Genomic DNA, 18,616 nt, shown 5'->3' with positions numbered 1-18,616 from the left:
ATGCCTGCCCTGCCAAATTCCTCAGCGCTGTTTGTTGGGGCTTACAGTGCTAGTAACACAGGCTACCAAATACCGAAGCGAGAAGTCAGAGGACCCGAGGCAGCAGATCATTACTGATGTTCTGTTATCGTCAAAGTATGACGGCACAAATGAAAAACACATACTTCTGGAGGTTTGTTTTTCACTTTATTTCCATTCTATCAGTGTGTCCTTCATTAGTAAAGCAGTAAAACATAACTACACCTCCCACCCTGGCCTTTCAGAGTTCCACATGGTTGATATTAACATTCCACCAGCTTTCTAATGATGAGGACAAAGCAGGCCGCAGGGGAAGGTTCATGACAGCATTGGCATGGCGCACACATTCCTGCGCTAGACAAGCTGGAGGGCCTCTGCAGGGTGGGTGGTGACGATGGTGGTGGTGTTTTGGAGACGAGTAAACTACAGAAAGATGAGAGCTACAGTGTGTGCACTCCCCTGAAGACACAATGTACGGTGCATATGTCTCCCAGTTATGACAGACATGCAGGGAGGATGCACACTCCTCTGGCTCACAGCAGCATTCTTCTCTCTTGATGGAAACGCAAAGGTCGCATTAACGCTGCGTTCCAGACAAGTTGAAACATTTTAATATGCAGCATTCTTCAAGAAAAAAGGGCCCCTTTACATCAGAAGTCCAACAAGTTCCTCAGGTGGAATTCAGCGACCAAATGTAGAGTTATGTGAGGTCACAAAAGTCTGGCAGACACCATTATGAATGCCTGACAACTTCTTAAGCCCTGTCAGTCCTTTAAAGGCACAGCTGAGACCAATTTTCATTTTTTATTAAAAACTCCACTTGCAGAGACAACTGTGAAGCAAACTGGCATACAGAGTGTGATCAAGACGTTCAGAAACTGTGCCTGTAGCCCATCAGAGCAGTCCTTGTATGCAGAGACACACCGCTCCCAGCTCTCCTGCCACCTTAAGAATGTTCTCTGTAAGTGCAGATCTTACCACTTGCTGGTGCGTTTTCACCATGGACCTCAAACTTGTGCCGAGCAAAGATAAGTGATGTGACACAGATCATTCTTGCTGTTTTTTCTGACATTCACATCATTGCTGACTGTGAATTTGTCCACCAGGGTCTGACTGTCAATGCCAAATTCTACCGTGATACCTGAGGTATCTGAGGAAGAACATTCAATGCAAACACCCTGAACTGTGGCCTGTACCATCAAGGACACACAAACGCAACTGTTGTTCTCTTCCGGCCCTACTCACAGGATTTGGCTTCCTATGATGTTTTCCCCAACATGAAATTCAAGTTGAAGAGCCACCACTTCAACACAGTAGAGGAGATCCAGTGCACGTCTGAGAATGTGCTTGACTCGCTTTTACAGCAGGAAGCATTCAAACTGTAGCAGGAACACTGGGAGCAGAGTGCTGCTGCACAAGAAGATAGAACTGACTCTGCACCACACTCTGAGCCCCAGCAGTGTTCCTGCTCTTGTAATATTTTTACTCATTTTGGGCTCATTGTTCACTGTAATATTAAGTCCTGGACCTCTATGAAAACAGCTCAATCATGGCGAGAAGTAGAGAGAATTCAAAAATGTCTTCTGTGCAGCAGAACGAGGTTATAATGCCATAACAAAGGAAAAAAAACAAAAAAATAAGTGAATTTCTTAAATATTTATTTTACAAAACTTTAAAAAAACTAGAGTCAACACGTACAATTGTTTTTCAAGAGTCCATATGTGTAACAAACATTGGAAAGAAGGTATCTTTATATGCCACAGATATTGTATCTGTCTCTATACTTATCTCCTTTCTGATTTGTGTAAGCACAGCCTGCAGTTCAACTGAATCACTAGTGGCTTCACTTCACAGTTGCGCCAAGGAAAGCAGATTTCAGTATTTATTTTAACCAATTTTTTAATTTTTAAATGACACGTGCACAAAAAAGTTTCCAGATGAAACGGTACATCACACATGATTAGTCCAGCGACCCTCGGAAAGTTGAACATCTGATGATTCTTTCTATTTTCACAGCTTCTGGCTCTGATAAACAGGTTGGTGATTGGTGAGGTCTTAAAAACAATATGCTGTTTAAAACTGCAGGCACGTCTTTTTGGTTCATGGAGTTAAATCAGGTACACTTTATACTTCTTAGAGGCGCAGTTTTGCTTTTTAGTCACGTCTCATGCACTGTAATTATGCAACATCTCAACAGACCTACATAAAAGAATCGTTATCAGTAAATACAGGTTGTAGAAGCTGCCCTCCAAATCTCAAGAATTCTACAGATATTGTTCGGACATCAACTAAGCTTATTCATCAATTTATTGCTGTCAGGATGCAGGTTTGAAAAAGTGATGAAAATAAATGCACCTTCCTCACAAAACGGTGGCATTAGCTTAGACATGAAGCTGTCTGTTCATAAAAACAATCACATCCCCGTGTTTTCTTCAGCTGAAACACATGAAGGACTGAGGTCATCCCAGCCTGAAGGGAACGCAGCATAACATAAAGCAAAACACTTCAGATGTGCCACAAACAGTTTGCCTGAGCCGGGCTGTCGTGGAGTTCATGAGTTATGTGCGTTATGTTGAAATGGCCGTGGAGGCTGGGTTATGGTCTCTCAGAACTACTTGTGAAGACATGCTGTCCACCCACGTTGGAAATCTGATGTGTTTATAGTCGTTCCAAAAGGCCACACTGGATGGAGGCGTGAAAAGTCAGCCGTCACGGAGAGACCCAGAATCATTTAAAAACAGGCGAAAATTTCCAACAGTCCCTCCAGGAAGATTGATTCATTAATTGTTTATACAAATAAAAAAGTTCCAAGGAGGAGTCCACAGCAGGAAGAAGGTGTGAATGTTGGACTGTTGGTTTTGAAAGTTACTCATGATGGCACAATATCCAGAGATGGAGTAGATGGTGTAGGAGGAGGGAGTTTCCGACGCTATTCTACACGCAGTTCAGACAGAGTATAAATCCGGCTTAATTCACGCATTTAGAGCAGATAGCTAGTCTTTTTCCACAAGATTGCAAACTGACTGGAGCTGATTATGTGGATATAGGATTAGAACAGCAGCGGTAAGTTGATAAATTATAGTTAGATTAATCTTAGATGGTTCAAAGCTTCTCAGAGACTGAAATTTATTATTTGTTGCAGCCCTAAAGTTAAACAGAGTGTAACGTAAGGCAAATTTTTACAGCTGTCACTATTTGTCAACAGCTGTAAAGAGACTTTATACACAAATTTCAAGTGGAGCGAAACAGGAGGCCAGTTTGTGTGTCTTTCTGCAGTGTGTTTCTGACAAACCCATGGAAGTGAGTGTTCCCTGAACATGTACAGAAAGCTTGTTGTCGTCTTTGTGGATCAACTTGTGACACAGGATGTGAATTGGCACATAAAATATAATCACCTGGCCTCTGTCAGCGCTTTCTCTTTAAGATTAATTTGATGTGAACTCTGCTTCCAACACACACAAAAGCTGAAACACTTCATTTCAGCTTTGGATACATATGTAATAAACAAAAAGAGTAAAAATCACAAGTAACCAATGGAGCTAATGAGACATGCCTCTACACCAGCGGATTTTTAGTAACTTTTTAATGCTGATCGGCCTGGAAAGCTGACCAGCATTTCTCTTTAACTACAACCAACCTGATTTGTGTTTGCAGTACGTCTGAACAATGAATCGAAATATGATCAAACTCGCAATGTGCACAAATGCAACATCCAGATTGCAAGCGATTCAATTTTTGGAGAAAATGTAAAAAAGTCACATAAAAGGTGCTACAGAGATGCCCCGACCTACTAATAATACCGCCCAGATGGAAGGGAACATGCTCGGTTGGAACAGATTGAATGACTAACTCTTAATTATTTTTTTCAGTGGAAATGAAATACAAAAATCAGCATTCCCACTAAAGTCATCTGTTAAAATGCCATGTGACTTTTTGGCATAGCGTTCATCCCAACTCTGCAGTTTTTGCTTTGTTAATAGTTTGCTGAGTCACTGGCGGATCTGCTTTTGGTTTTGGTTCCATTAGTTTAGCTGGCCGGCTTCAGTTTAGTGGAGAAGTCTGAACCTGATGGCCCTCTGCGTGGCACGGTTCAGAACCTTCTCTTTTTGTTTCCTTTGGCTGCGGCTCTAATGTCTTTTACTTTTGTTCGGTGTTTTCCAAGCACTTCTTGGTTCGATACAGTTAAATTTGCTTTGAATCGCAGCAGCTTTGTGGCACCTCATATGCTATGGACTCCTTTGGGGCACGGTTAGATTAAAGGACCATAACATATTTGGCGGCTTGTAATAAAATGTGGCCTTTACTGCTGACAGTTGTTAAGAAACACTTGGGTGAACTTAAAGCTCCAAGCTGCCATAATGATCTCAAACGTTCAAAACATGTAAGAATAGGAACAGATGTTTAAAGTTCAATCAAGTGAGGCGGAAACCTTCCCATCTGCTGCCATTCTAACATATAATAAAGCACATCATTACTCTCACTGCTGTGCCTACATCACTGACCATCCTGCACAGACGTCTGAGCAGATTGGGGCCCCGCGCCACCTGACAGGTACTTGTTCACCGTCCTGATGGTGTTTTCTTTCATACCCTGGATGTGGCTGTCCAGCCTCTGCAGCAGCTCCTCAGTCCGTAGATTCTCCTCCTCCAGGAATCGAGTGACCGTTCCCTGCGCAGGTGACGTTGACAAAAGCTCCTGGGAGGGAAGAAAAACACCCAACTATTGGATTCTTCACTAAAATAAGCAGCAGAATGCTTCCACAGATTTTAATTTTTGAGCTGCCTCACCACAGCAGAAGGTTTTTCTCTGAAGCCTGAAGTCAGAGAGTCTTCAGAGCTTTGACCCTCAGCAGCAGACTCACTGACATCTAATGCGGGGTCTCTCCTGGACAGTCTGGTGCTGCTGCTGTCAGAGGAGGAAGATGAATGAGGTCTGAAGTCTGGGTTCTGGCTGCCTGGCAGCTCTGTGGGGGACGACGGCAAGGTGTGAAGCTCCTTAAAGAGCCTCTGGATCTCCCCTTCATAGCGAGTGCTGTTCTCCTGGGACTTAGCTTTCGAGGCCTGTAGGTCTTCCTGCAGCCTGACAATGATATAGAGATCTGTGATCAGAACACTGTGTACATTTGTTTGTCTGCTGATGGGGCTTGTTCTTGAGGACTCTGTGTAATTTGTTTTAAATGTGTAGAAGTGGGCTACGTGCAATAGTGTTCAAGGATTAATGAGCGATAGTGATAATGGGATATGTGCAATAGTGATAAAGGGACATGTATAGGGAAATTATATGTAATGCAAACAGGGATAGGTGCAATAGTGATTAAGAAAAATGTGCAATATAATCATGTGCAATAGTGACAATGGGAAATGTGCAATACAATTAAATGTAATAGTGTCAGAGGGATATATGTAGTGGAATTTTATGTTTTAGTGACAGAGAGATAAGTGTAGTATAGCAATGTGCAATAATGATAGAGGGATATGTGCAATAGCAACAAAGAGATATTTACAATATAATCATGTGTAAATGTTAACTACTGCATGGTAGCTCTCTTGGTCCCCCAGTTTTTGGTTGTTAAGTGCACTGTGTTATCACTTGTTGCTTGTTTTTCTTTTTGCATGTTTTTGTGCGGGCTGCACAGTGTGTGGTGGTTAGCACTTTCGCAAGATCGCTGGTTCAAATCCCGGGGTGGGCCTGGGATCTTTCTGCATGGAGTTTGCATGTTCTCCCTGTACATGCGTGGGTTTTCTCCGGGTACTCCGGCTTCCTCCCACAGTCCAAAAACATGCTGAGGTTAATTGGTTACTCTAAATTGTCCGTAGGTGTGAATGTGAGAGTGATTGTTTGTCTGTATATGTAGCCCTGTGACAGACTGGCGACCTGTCCAGGGTGTCCCCTGCCTTCGCCCGAGTCAGCTGGGATAGGCTCCAGCACCCCCTGCAACCCTAGTGAGGATAAAGTGGTGTATAGAGAATGGATGGATGGATGTTTTTGTGCAGTTATGGTATTATGTTCTTTCTTTCCTTGGCTATAACTCTCATATTTACGTGGAAATGTACAAAAAACACACAAAAAAGTAAATTAATTAGTATTAATTCCACAGTGCGTTCATCTTTTACTTTTTGTGCGTGTTTGTGGATATACTGTGTACCTGTCCTGAGCAGGCTGCGGTTGGTCAGTGCCGGCGTGGCTGAGCACAGCTCGCTCATATTTATCCTGACAGGTTTGGTTGGAGATCTCAACCTGTGACCTCATCTCACCCAGCGCCTGCCTTAGCTGCTGGTTCTCCTGTTCCAGGCTGCTCAGAGAAGAGACATAACTCTCCCTCAGTGAAGCAAGCGAGGAGTCTCCCCTCTGTGGTGAAAGAAGCAGTGATTCAGGGAGAGAGATGAGTCAGATTTAGAAACAAGCATTGAAGCCACATTAAGAAAAGAATCCTGGCTGCAGCTGTCTGTGAGACTGTGTGATGACTATACAAACATGTCACAGCAGACATACCGTGGGTGACTGAGATGGTAGTCTCTGGAGTAGACCTCTGATATGCTGGTTCTCAGTTTGGAGAGTCTCCAGCTGGATCTGAGTCATCTGAGAAGAAAAAAATGTGACTTTTTTCACTGAACACCTGAGCAGACAGCGGCCTTGTTGAGCTCTGTTAGGATCTTAAACCACAATCTCACTCAAGATTCAAACATTTCTATTTTTTTCTGATACTGGTGCTGCCTTCACTGTAACACTCTCAATTACACAGAATTTAACCCCTTGACGCCTATTTTCGCGAGTTTCCATCATACCGCTTTCATTCAGACTGCAGTCGAGATAAGAGTATCCATTCCCCCAATGCTGGTTTGTGCATATTCAGAACGTACCTCTGAACATTTTGCAAGCACTGGTTTCTTGTAGGACCGGTGAGAGTAGGACCTAATTATTATATATCTGTTTTTATTATTATATATCTGTTCTATATGTAATAGACAAATGAACAATCTCCACATATTTTAGCATCAGCGGAAAGCAAGAACACACAAAAAATGTTGATTGAATTGTAAATAAATTCAGGCGTAAAGGTGTTAATCACTTCATATTCAGAATGGTCCCAGCTCACTTTAAGCTCTGCTGCCTTCTGCTCTGCTCGCTCTGTTTCACCACGAAGCTGCTGCTTGATGCTGGATGAAGCGTCGCTCAGCGATGCGATGGTGAGGTCACGCTGGTGCAGCTCTCCGGTCAGCTTCGACACCTCCTTCCTCATTCCTTCCACCTCACCGCTGTGAGTCTGCCTGGCCCTCTGGAGCTCCTCTCTGAGCTGCAGAGCAAATCCAGAGAGATGCTGATGTCAACCAAGTGGACGACCAACATCTAGAAAGTCCAGAATGTCATTTTTTTCTGACCTTTTTCATTTCAGCAACAGCGGAGTCATTTTCTGCTTTAAGCTTCCTCAGTTCCCGTTCTGTCTTTGAGTGGTCTCCTCTCTGTCTGCTCACCTTCTCCAGTCTGAATCAAACAAATGACACTAATGATATGACAAACATAGAACATACAGAATATAAATTTGAATGGAATCCATTCAATTCTCTTTAGGACTTTAAAATCAGCGTTTAAAATCCCACACTGTTCACTGGAGACAAGATTTCAAGGACTGTCTTATTTTTTAAAATCCCTGAAAAAACCTGTGATTTAAACTCATATATCCCTTAAATTCCATAAACATATTCCAACACTTGGACTCCAAAAAAGGACACATCAGATAACCATCCCAGCCTCCGGGTTCCACTGTGTATGAATGAAACATGATTCATTTCCTCCAATACTAAATTCCAGCAAAAACAGGCAGATTTGCACTTTCTGATGAATGATGAGTCTCATCTTTCACTTTCCAAGAAAACAACACAAAATCAGATGGAGCAGCTTGAGCGCTACCAAGAATCAGTCACGTTTAACTGAGAGCAGCACGTGTTCAAATGTGACCAGTGGAGGAAGATAAATCAGATTATTTACTAAGTATTAATATCACACGATTATAATACTCCACAAAAAGTAGAAGTCTTGCATTCAAAGGCCCTCTTAAGTAAATGTATGAATAATTTCAGCAAAATGCACTTAAAGTATAAAAGTAAAACTATTTTTCAGAAGACAAATGTCTCCCGCCTCTGTTGTACTACTACATATGATGTTTTAAAGAACTTCTGCCGTAATGCTCCTGTTGTATTTAACTCTATAAGGCTGAGCTACTTCAACTATTTGATTCCAGATAGGTTTTAAATCGACAGCAATGAATTCTATTCTCCAAAATTATCATGTATCAAATCTGCTTTTCGTGAGCTCTAAAAAGCCGTTTTCTGCTTTGTGACATTTTCCAGCTAACCCTAAAGGGTGTTATAAATTAGTTTATTAAGCTTCAGAAGAAGGAAAATTTTGTCAAACCACAAAGAAACACTCAATCCTTCAGTTTATCAAAAACACTCTAAAAATCTTCATTTCAATGGACACTACCAGTCAAAAGTTTGCACCTTCTCATTTAATGTTTTTTCTTTATTTTCTTACCCCAAGTTAAGCTTTAGTGGTCTAAGTGTTCCATTTTGCATTATTTCCTCTATATTTTAGACGTTCTCTCCTGTTTTATTTTCATTTTCAGCTGCTTGGTTCGTTGCTGTGACGTATTCTCTAATTCTTCAATTCTCAAATTTTTTGATTTTTCATTTCGAACTTCTAACCCTCAGTCTTATTGTTTAATTTTTAAAACTGCCTAGTTCCTCTGTTTGATATGCGTGCTAATCTAGCTAATAATTCACTTAAGTTATTATAACATTTTTGCAATTCATATTAATTGACTGCTCTGCCTTGTCTCCTTATAGCTTGCTTGATTGTCAATCAATCAGGCCTTTATTGTCATCGCAATAAGACCTGAGTTGCATGTTCTGACAGACAAAGCACCTTGTCAACGCCGTTCTAAAGGGTGCTATGTAAATAAAGTTGTTATTATTATTATTGATATATTATCACACTAAAAAATCTTTAAAAAAAGAATGTACAGACTCTTATGACAAAATGACTTGTTCTGTATAACTAAAGAAAATGTGGCTGTTGGTGACTCGATAAGAGCACAGAAATGGATCACAGACACACACTATAAGTCTTACAGTGTCTGTACAAAGATTCCATCATTCACCTCTCTTTGAGACAAGCCAGTTCCGCCTTCAGATGGCCCTCACATGCTTGTGCACGGTGAAGTTTGGCTGCTGTTCTCTCCAGATCTGATCTGAGGGTTTCCACACCAGCACAGCCCTGAGCTGCCAGACAGCCCTCCAGAGAGCTGCACACAAGAACATCCAATAAACACGTCAGTTTACAACCTTTCTGCTGGACTACTGAAAATCAACTGTAACCACCGCAGTTCGTCCTGCCCACAGTGTTGGTACAGAACGCCCTCTTGTGTACGAGTTGCTGTACTGCATCACAACAGACTGGACGTGAGAAATCCACCCACCGAATGACTTCATCTTTAGCTTGCAGCATTTGGTTCATTCTGGCAGCTTCATTTCGTAGCCGTTGCCGTTCGAGACTCATTCTCCGCACAAATGTGTCCTGACAGTCCAGCGTGGCGTGAAGCTCCTCGCGTTCCTCTGAAAACAGCTGTGGAAGAGTGGACCATCAGCTAACGCAACAATATTTTAAACTGCTGCTCTCTTAGACTGTCTTCTTGATGTTGCGGAGTATTCGAGTGTATATTGCTGCAGATTAACACACGGATGATTCTGTTTGGATCATTTAAAACTGGTGGATGGCAGCAGTGAAAGATGTACTCATGTCATTCACTTAAATACAATTCACCAACGTAAAAACACTCCATTACAAGTAAAAGTCCTGCATCTCCCTCAAGTATAAAAGCATTCAAGGATCACAAGAATGATTAAAAGCAATCCTTCTGTGGCCCCTTTCAGTGATATATTTTTGAACATATTCCACCATTCATACTCATGCATCAGTTAAACATGCAGCTTCTACTCTTACAGTTTTATCTATTTTATATAAAGTAGACAGTATAGTCGCAGGGGTCAAACCTGAAAAATAGATAAAAGTGTATTCAAGGCTCATAAAAACTCTTCTAGATAAGTATTCTCATTATTGTACTTCAAAGTGTGAGGTCATGTTATATGAAAAGTAACTAGACGACGGTTCAAAAGTTTGGGGTCACTTAGAAATGTCTTTATTTTTGAAAGATTTTTTTTTCCAATGAAGATGACATTAAATTAATCAAAAATACAGTCTAGATATTTTTAATGTAGTAAATGACTATTCCAGCTGGAAACAGCTGATTTTTAATAGAATATCTACATAGGGGTACAGAGGAACATTTCCAGCAACCATCACTCCTGTGTTCTAATGCTACATTGTGTTAGCTAATGGTGTTGAAAGGCTAACTGATGATTAGAAAACCCTTGTGTAATTATCTTAACACATGAACAGAAGTGTGAGTTTTCATGGAAAACATTAAATTGTCTGGGTGACCCCAAACTTTTGAGCGGTAGTGCATATCTGCCACACAAATGTAGTGGAGTATTCTTTACAGTACAGCAAAACAAATAGTTTGCTATTTGTATAGTTGTCAGATTTTCCTACAAAACTAATGTTGATCATCCTGCTCAAAAACTCACAGACCATTTCATCCAAAGTGACGTACATGTACAAGTTCAGAGCCTGGTCATCTGTGTGAGTCACTGAAAAATAATCTTATGCTTGAGGGCTTCATTACTATATTATAGTAAATTACATGATAAAATCTTCAAACATTAGACTTCTCTGAGGCACCACTCTGCTATTTTCTCTGTATATGTGATTTCTGCACCAGTATCAGGCTGTTGGTCTGTTGCTAATCTTTGCTGGTGGGAACAAATGGAAGAGACACTTTAATGTGTGAAAAAACATGTCTCAGAAAAAACTAATACTATATTTTTTACATCAATATTTTCTCTTAATATAACATTAGACAGTGTATATTGTGAAAATGTGGAGAAAAAATATATTTTCACAGTGAAACTTCTGATGTCCACAGTTTCAACATTTTTGAGAAATCTTTGAACATTTTTTGGTGGAAAAAAGAAATTTTAAAATTGTTTCTTAAGAACATTCACAAAAAAAAATCAACCATAAGCCGGTGAAATTCACTTAAAGAAAATATTAGAAGTTTTACTGATATGTATGGAATCACTTTAGATATTTTTAGGATTTTTGGAAGACTTTTACTCATTTTTTGAAAATATTTACAAGAATTTTCTTGCCAAATTTGGGAGATTTTCTTTTAAATAAAACGTTTAAGGGAAACTTTTAAGGAATTATTGGAATTTTCTTCCTGAATGCTTTGCAAATTTTCAGAAATTTGGGGAATTTTTTGCAGATTTTTTTTTTCAGACAAGGAAACAATATTTTTTGGTGCTCGTAAATGAAGACAACAGGAGGGTTAAGGCAAGCTTTGTTGTGCTTATGCTACTGGCTATAGCTACTTTCTCACACATTTATGTGATATAAGATGGTAGAGGAGTATCTGATGGCATGATCTCCGTTCTCTTTCACTACTCGTACAGTTTCCTGCCGTTCTACTGACCTGCTGCTCTCTCTGGTACTGTCCCAGCCACACCTCCAGCGGTCGGAAACGCTCCAGTTCCAGCTCCTGTGAATGCAGACTGCCCTGAGCTATCTCCAGCTGAGCGCGTAGATGCTGCAGCTCTAAACAACACTCTCTGTGCTCCCACTCCACTCGCCGTGATGCCAAGTCGGACTGGAAATCAGGTGACGGACAGCACATGTCAAAAACTACCTGTTGCAGTTTTAATCTCTGACTTGTGATTACATGTAAAGGCTATACATCTGCTTTTACCTTCACATGTGAGAGCTCATCTGTCAGCCTCTTATTATGGGCCTCCAGTGCTGTCAGCTGTGTCTGGCACTGGGAGGGTTGATTGTATTCCTGCAGGATAAAAGGATGGTTATTCTCCACATCACCAGCAGATGGTAGAAATGGGCAGCTTGTATATAACTGAGGTGCATAAACAAAATGTGACAGGGCACCTTCGAAACGTCGGCCTTTTTAGCTCCTCCACTGCTCTCCTTGAGCTGTTTTCGCTGAAGCTTGAGGTAACTTCTCTTTAATTTATCCAACTGAAAGAAAAATTTTTCATGCTGTTTTATTCAAATTATCCTACAGAAATACTTTCCTCTGACAAAATTTGACTGTCAAATGCACACAAGTATTAGCCTAGCCATGCTACACCCATGTTTCTGACGGCACAAGGGTCTAGGGAAGCTCGACAGGGAGGGAGGCGGGCTAAAAGGTTGTCTATCAAATCCCTCTGCAGCAATTGGGTAGGTATACAACCAATCAACGCAACGAATAGGCTGACGTAGTTCCGAGAACACCGGCGGATTGTGGCTAAGTCCCATTAGCTTCCCAACCAGCGGAGCCGCGGAGCCAACTGGTATATTAAGGATTTGCCATATCCCGTCGGCATAAGTCCAAATACGTCTTTCTTCTCAATGAAACACTTCAGTGCCGTCCTTTGTTTATCTTTCAAGTTGAATTTTAGCTTCAAATCTTTAAGGGTTGTGGCCAAAGCCGAGTCGAAAGATAACTGTTTATTGTGCGCAGGTTGTTTCTGTCAGAATCGTCACGCCTCTGTCATCACTTCGTTACGCCCGCCTTCTGACTCTACACTTCATGGTGATTGGTCCGGCCAGTTTTAGGAGCATCCAGCCTCGATCCTTATGGAGGGTAACTAGACGCACCCTGGCAGAGAATTAAATTCGTTGCCGTGGGTTGTCTAGCGCGGCTAGGCTACACAAGTATAAGAACTGACAAAATTTGTAAAATGCATATCTCAATCTACTGATCAGTCGTCCGACACACTGTTTAACTCTGCAACAGACAAGTCGTCTCACCTCTTCTCGGACTTTCTGCAGCTGTTGCTCGTATTTGGCAGCTAATTCTTGCCGATCAGTCTGGACATCTTCTAGCTGCTTGCGGAGCAATTCGATCTACAATCAGGGTGATGATGTTAATGGTATTAAAAATGCAAGTTCAGCCTCAGCTTTTAGTGGAGATACATTCAAGTAAATGCTTATATTCTAGGGTTTTTCCTGGTTCAGAATAGATCTGTGGTAAGCGACAACATACATGATCGGTGTACATACAGTAAAGGCATTTTTCTGTTGTTTCTGACCTTTTCATACACAATAATGGTTGTTATACTACTAGGAAAGAAAACACCAATGAACAAAATCTGATAAAATGTGGAAGGATTTCATTTTAATTTTGGTGACATTATGCACTAAATACTCTGTGCTCGTAAAGGAGTAACTAAAGAAAATGTTTTCTAAGTTGGTAAAAAGTGAAATCTAATTAAAAAAAGAAAGATGTGACTTTTGTTAAGGTCTTCTACTTCACCTCAAGGTCCCTCCTTTCAATGATATTCCTCGAGGTTAAAAGTTCCTCTTCTTCATTTTTCAAGCGGAGCTCCAAGGCCCTGATCTCAGCCTCCCACTCCCTCTTCTGATGATTGATCATGATGTCAATCTGTCTCATTAGCTCCTGGAGCTCTGGCTCACATGAAGACAGAACAGAGCTGGAAGACAAATAAACAACAAAAACATGGTGACAATTGCAGCATTTGTTAAAATACGGCGTAACGGACTTCAAAAGGTTGTCATTCCTGTAAGAGCTGGTTGTGAGTGATCACAGGTGTGGATTTTACGGAAGCACAGGGGATACATCTCCCTCAACATATTTACTCCCAAAAGTATGAATTTAAATTAAGAGCTCCTCGAACCATTAAATCTATCATACGTTCTGTTACAATTATCACCTTGTGCTTGAACTCATTCAGTGTTTACCTTTACATAAAAAAGATATTCCATCTTAAATAGATGCAGAAAACTCACAAATTGGAGCATATAAATTTAGCAAAGAGGAGGAAGTTAATGGTTTGACACTCAGAGTTTACAAAAGGACGACCTCCACACCTCTCCAAATTTCAAGTTAAACCTCATACAGTGAGAACTCAGCTCGAGTTAGACGTTACCTCAGATCAGGACTCTGCATTGATCCCAAAGAAGGCTCCATCTTGTTCAAAGTGATGCTGTCGGTGTTCATAAAGTCTTCTTGTAACAGTACGACCGTTACTAACCACAGCCAAACTGAGCAGCGGCGGCCAAGTTGCTGAAATTAAGATTAACAGCTACAACAACTTAAGCATGGATACAGTTTCAACAGCGTTTGCAAACCGTATTCGTTAGCTCTGGCAAGTTTCAGTGTGTCAAACTACATTTGTATACATCATTCACTGAACTCACTTTTCGACCATGTTTTCGACCAACAACTGCTCTGGCTCCAATGGATTTCCTGGTGTAAGGCGGTAACTCCGCCCCCAACCTGTGACCTCAGCATGCTGTACGTCACTACTATATGAAGCGAAATTACAGCTGCGCTAATAAAGTTGTTTGGAATCTTAACGTTTAGCATTTAGCACTTAAGGTTTCAGAATAGATGTTGCAGTAGTGGCATACACACGGTGTAGCAACTGGCATCTCACAATGGAGCTTATCTATATCTCATTTCATGTGTCGGAAACTGGACGTACAGTCGGCCAAAGATAAATCATACAACGGTCATTATACTTACCAAACTTTGCTAGTTAGACAGATTAAATCCTGTTGTATCAGTGAAAATGAACACGTGGCTCGTTGGTCTAGGGGTATGATTCTCGCTTCGGGTGCGAGAGGTCCCGGGTTCAAATCCCGGACGAGCCCAATTTTTTCCGATGGTGGCGAATGCTGCTGGAAGACAAACGTATCACCATCCCAGATAGCCTTTAGCGGTAGCTACAAAGATCCGGAACGTTGCAGGTTGCTCCCATCTCCATAGTAAGCGGTCTTCTGTGTGTCGCTATGTGTCTGAAGCTGCGTTTACCGCGGTAACCTAATGTTAGCACTAGCCAGCTAATACGTAGCAACCTTGCATGGGAGTGCTATGGTTCGCATCGACTGTATGTAAATATAACGGTGTATATATACCCCGTGCACGACTCCTACAGATTTGTCACCTCTGCCTTATGGATTCATACAAAAATGACAGTGAAATGACATATATTATAAACATAATCATTGCTATTTTTGCAATAAAAATCCAAACGTCCTCCTCCTTGCATGTGGCTCGTTGGTCTAGGGGTATGATTCTCGCTTTGGGTGCGAGAGGTCCCGGGTTCAAATCCCGGACGAGCCCTCTGTTTTCTTGTACAATCTCTTGATCTATTCATTTAATTTTCAACGTTCTGTCTTAATCTGAGCCTACACAGTTTACCTATGTTTCTCCAAGCCCCTCCTCTACCTCCCACCCACGCTCCTCCACCTGCCGTCCGCCAAAGCCCGGAACAAAGAGCGTCTCGGCCATTCTGCTTCCCCAGCTGTTGCTCTGGGAGGGTTCAGGCCGTGAGAAACACAGAGATGTTCCGCCCCCAAAAACGGACGCTCCTAACAGGCGGCAGACGAGCCGGTTCTCTGACACTATTCACTGCAGAGAGGCTGAGCTGCTCAGACACAGAAGATACAGATCAGAAGGAGGGATAATTAACGGGTTACCTGCAAAGACCAGCTGTAAGTACACTGTTCTAGTATTTTTCTCTTTAAATAAGATGAGCACATCTATTTCTCTGTGCTTTAACAGAAATATAACTTCATTACTATTTATTACACTGTACACTGACATTGTCATTCTCTAAGACAAATGCAGATTTTGCATTTCATGCTTATACTTTTATATTTGTTTATATTTTAAGACATATTTTTGTACTTTATCTTATATTTTTTGTATTGTCTACATTTCTAAGACTTTCATAGACATTTCTTATCCAGAATCAGTAAAGTATTACTGATTCTGATATTACATTATACTGTTTTGTGTGTTAGACCTTTTAGGCCATCAAATTTGGTGGGAATATTTGTATTTATGTAAAGAAAAACACAAAAAGAGTCCTTTGCTTCTTTCATGTTTTTATTGTGATGGAAAAATGCATTTGTTATTAAAAATCTACGCCTATTCAACCTAATTTTTTCAGACCTTTTTTGTATGTGTTGTAAGTGATGTTTAGGTCATATATAAAAGTCAGTGTTAAGTCATTTGTTGGCCAATTTAATTACAAATCGCAATGACAATACAAATATTCTACTTATTTATGAGTTAAAATAAATAAAGGTAGGAATTAAGGTCTGATCTCATCTCGAAAAAGCAAAAATAAATCCGTTACAGCTTGATAAACTTCTTTTGTTTGATTTAATAGGTGGACACACCCTGGGAGCTTGGCGCCTGCAGCATCCATCAGCTCCAACAGGTTTTGCCATCACAGCCTCCTGGTAGACTTCCCTCTCCAGATCAGATTTTCTTGGCGAAACTTCCTGCCATCCACCAGTCCGTCTCCACCATGGTTCTCTGCGAGGATGGCGAGTGCAGCGTCTGCCTGCTGCCCTACTCCCGGATGGACCGGATCCCTCGGGTGCTGCACTGCCGCCACACCTTCTGCGACCCGTGTCTGGAGACCATTTCACAGGTCAGGAGTGGCCTGATGACCGTCGGCTGCCCTCTGTGCCGCCGGATCACCTGCATAGGTCGAGGACTCAGTCTGCAGGAAGCTCTTTGGGTCAATAACAAACTGTGGGAGCAGATACCAGAGGAGGAGGAGGAGGAGGAGGAGGAAGAAGAGGAGGAGGAGGGGGATGGACTGAAGGGAAAATCTGAGGAGGAGAGGATGCAGGCTAAACAGCAGCCCTCATCACAGGCAGGATGGTGGGTTCATGAGAGTAAACACAGTCACAGGAGGACAAACTAGTTGTATTTCTGTCTACAGGCATTTTGAGCATCTAACACTCTTGTGCCATGACTCAGAAAACAGAAGCACATGACACAAACAAACATAAATAAGGGGTTCTTTCTCCACAACATTGTAAAGTAATCAGCTGCAAATGTTAGAAACCAGAGCAGAGCTGGTGCTCGATTTGAAATTCCAGTCATTCCGGGGCTTTTACACGTCAGTGCTAAGCAGTGTGAGTCCACAGAGCATCTCATTAGCACCTCGGCTCTGCAGCATTTTGTTGCAGGAGTGAAACACTGTCTGACATTGAGGCTTCTACTTTTTCAGCGTCTCCATGAGGTCCAACAGAACGAAGCTCAGACTGCCAGCGTTCTTCAAGAGGTTCAGCTGGACGAAGCAGCACCAAGAGAGGATCGTCCCCGGAGGAAACGTGTAAGTTCTGACTTTGTGGTAAAAAATTATAATGACAAGAAGGAATATGTGCAATTAAAGAGTGGGCTGATGTTTTTCTGTGTTTTATTTTTTGAAGGGAAATGAAATCCTGGCGCAGACTTTCAACTGACTTTTAGAGAAGTTCTCAGGACTTCATGTGTGGACGTTAAACACCACTAGAAGGCCAGACTCAACTTTGTTTGAACAGTGGATGAAAGTTGAGGACTGAGAATCCATTTGTGTTCCTGTCAAGACGATGTTTTGTCCTCAGCCAAAGGTTCCTCGTCTCCCCATTATTTATTCTGGGCTTAATTCTCCCAGCTGGTGCTGTGGGATTTAGTTCAGCTGTCCCAGTGGGGCCAACACCCAGAGACCCCCTCCCAACAGATGGTCTCCTCTGTGTTTGAACCCTCAACATCATAACTTATTCCTTTTTTTAAGTTAAAATAGCTAGCTGACAAAGTATTTAATAAAACTATTTTTGAAACTATTCCTCACTGGTGTGTTTTGTTATTTACTAATTCATGTTGATGTGGCTCCAGGAGACGTCTGTCATCTGAAAGAATCATGAGACACTTTTTACTGCGTACATCATTTATGACACATTAAGCAGGGCCGGAGTGGGACTCTTTCAGCCCTGGACTTTCATGCCTCAGACTGGCTCACTTTAGATCACAACCTATTACTTGCACAATGGTAGGTGTTAAAGGGTTTAACGTGCACTAACATGCACATGCACCTGTACTGACCGCTGAAACATAGAACAAACCTCTTTTTCCAGCTTTTTAATCACTGAGCTGTTCTGTGTATACAGTATTTGCAGATCTGTAGTGAAGAATCATGAGACTCTATATTCGTGCTGCTTTGGCTTGACAAGAAAAAAGTTTCAGACCGTTGTCAGATTTTACCTTCAGTGATCTCAGGGTGAATTCCTTTGGTCTTATCTTTTGTTGGTACCAGTGACTGTTTAACTGGGAGAAATCTAAGTTTAGTAATGTGAACAGTTGTCTGACAGATGGACGGAAGCCCTGTGGTTTCCACAAACCCATATTCCCAGGGATATTAAAGCTCCTTGAGTCTCCTTGAAGTCTACACCACTCTTCATGATATTCATTCTGATAATATTCACTCAATGAACAATCCTACCTCCCACTCTGGACTTGTGGCTCTTGGTGCTGGATCTTTCTTCTGACTTTGAGGGCTGCAGGAAAAAGGTTCCCAGTTATGTGGTAGCATCATACTATTGTTTAAATTATATAACGTTATGTTTTACGCCACAATGACACACAATTAATTGATTTGATAATTAACTTGTACGGTGGTTT

At 41.5% G+C, this 18,616-nt stretch overlaps 2 protein-coding genes and 2 non-coding genes across 4 annotated transcripts; 3 read left to right on the top strand and 1 right to left on the bottom strand.

Moving 5' to 3' along the window:
• Positions 1–1,659: 1,659 nt before the first annotated feature.
• Positions 1,660–14,944, bottom strand: cep63 (centrosomal protein 63). The gene is made up of 15 exons (XM_051947247.1): positions 14,350–14,944; positions 14,079–14,215; positions 13,445–13,622; positions 12,940–13,035; positions 12,073–12,162; positions 11,882–11,971; positions 11,609–11,782; positions 9,494–9,639; positions 9,176–9,319; positions 7,398–7,500; positions 7,115–7,312; positions 6,511–6,597; positions 6,164–6,366; positions 4,806–5,097; positions 1,660–4,713 (listed from the first exon to the last, which is right to left on the bottom strand). Exons 2-15 carry the CDS (start codon positions 14,147–14,149, stop codon positions 4,513–4,515), a joined length of 2,073 nt encoding a protein of 690 aa, XP_051803207.1. The 5' UTR covers positions 14,150–14,215; positions 14,350–14,944; the 3' UTR covers positions 1,660–4,512.
• Positions 14,734–14,805, top strand: trnap-cgg (transfer RNA proline (anticodon CGG)). Its single transcript has one exon. It is a non-coding gene; the product is annotated as a tRNA-Pro (tRNA).
• A 161-nt stretch (positions 14,945–15,105) lies between the features above and the next one.
• Positions 15,106–17,781, top strand: im:7152348 (uncharacterized protein LOC559250 homolog). Its single transcript, XM_022201260.2, has 4 exons — positions 15,106–15,648; positions 16,332–16,834; positions 17,187–17,291; positions 17,389–17,781. Exons 2-4 carry the CDS (start codon positions 16,473–16,475, stop codon positions 17,426–17,428), a joined length of 507 nt encoding a protein of 168 aa, XP_022056952.1. The 5' UTR covers positions 15,106–15,648; positions 16,332–16,472; the 3' UTR covers positions 17,429–17,781.
• On the top strand, positions 15,206–15,277 carry trnap-ugg (transfer RNA proline (anticodon UGG)). The gene has a single exon. It is a non-coding gene; the product is annotated as a tRNA-Pro (tRNA).
• Positions 17,782–18,616: the final 835 nt, after the last annotated feature.

The sequence above is a fragment of the Acanthochromis polyacanthus genome, chromosome 4 (genome assembly GCF_021347895.1).
Source record: "Acanthochromis polyacanthus isolate Apoly-LR-REF ecotype Palm Island chromosome 4, KAUST_Apoly_ChrSc, whole genome shotgun sequence".
Taxonomy (NCBI): domain Eukaryota; kingdom Metazoa; phylum Chordata; class Actinopteri; family Pomacentridae; genus Acanthochromis; species Acanthochromis polyacanthus.
This window is presented reverse-complemented; position numbering and strand designations above follow the sequence as displayed.

Coding starts and splice junctions, on each gene's coding strand:
- cep63 (XM_051947247.1), bottom strand. CDS start 14,149: ATGAACACCGACAGCATCACTTTGAACAAGATGGAGCCTTCTTTGGGA. Junction 6,598..7,114: donor AGAAGGCAGCAGAGCTTAAA/GTGAGCTGGGAC, acceptor TTTTCTTCTCAG/ATGACTCAGATCCAGCTGGA. Junction 4,714..4,805: donor GAGAAAAACCTTCTGCTGTG/GTGAGGCAGCTC, acceptor CTTCCCTCCCAG/GAGCTTTTGTCAACGTCACC.
- im:7152348 (XM_022201260.2), top strand. CDS start 16,473: ATGGTTCTCTGCGAGGATGGCGAGTGCAGCGTCTGCCTGCTGCCCTAC. Junction 16,835..17,186: donor CCCTCATCACAGGCAGGATG/GTGGGTTCATGA, acceptor CTACTTTTTCAG/CGTCTCCATGAGGTCCAACA. Junction 17,292..17,388: donor ATCGTCCCCGGAGGAAACGT/GTAAGTTCTGAC, acceptor TATTTTTTGAAG/GGAAATGAAATCCTGGCGCA.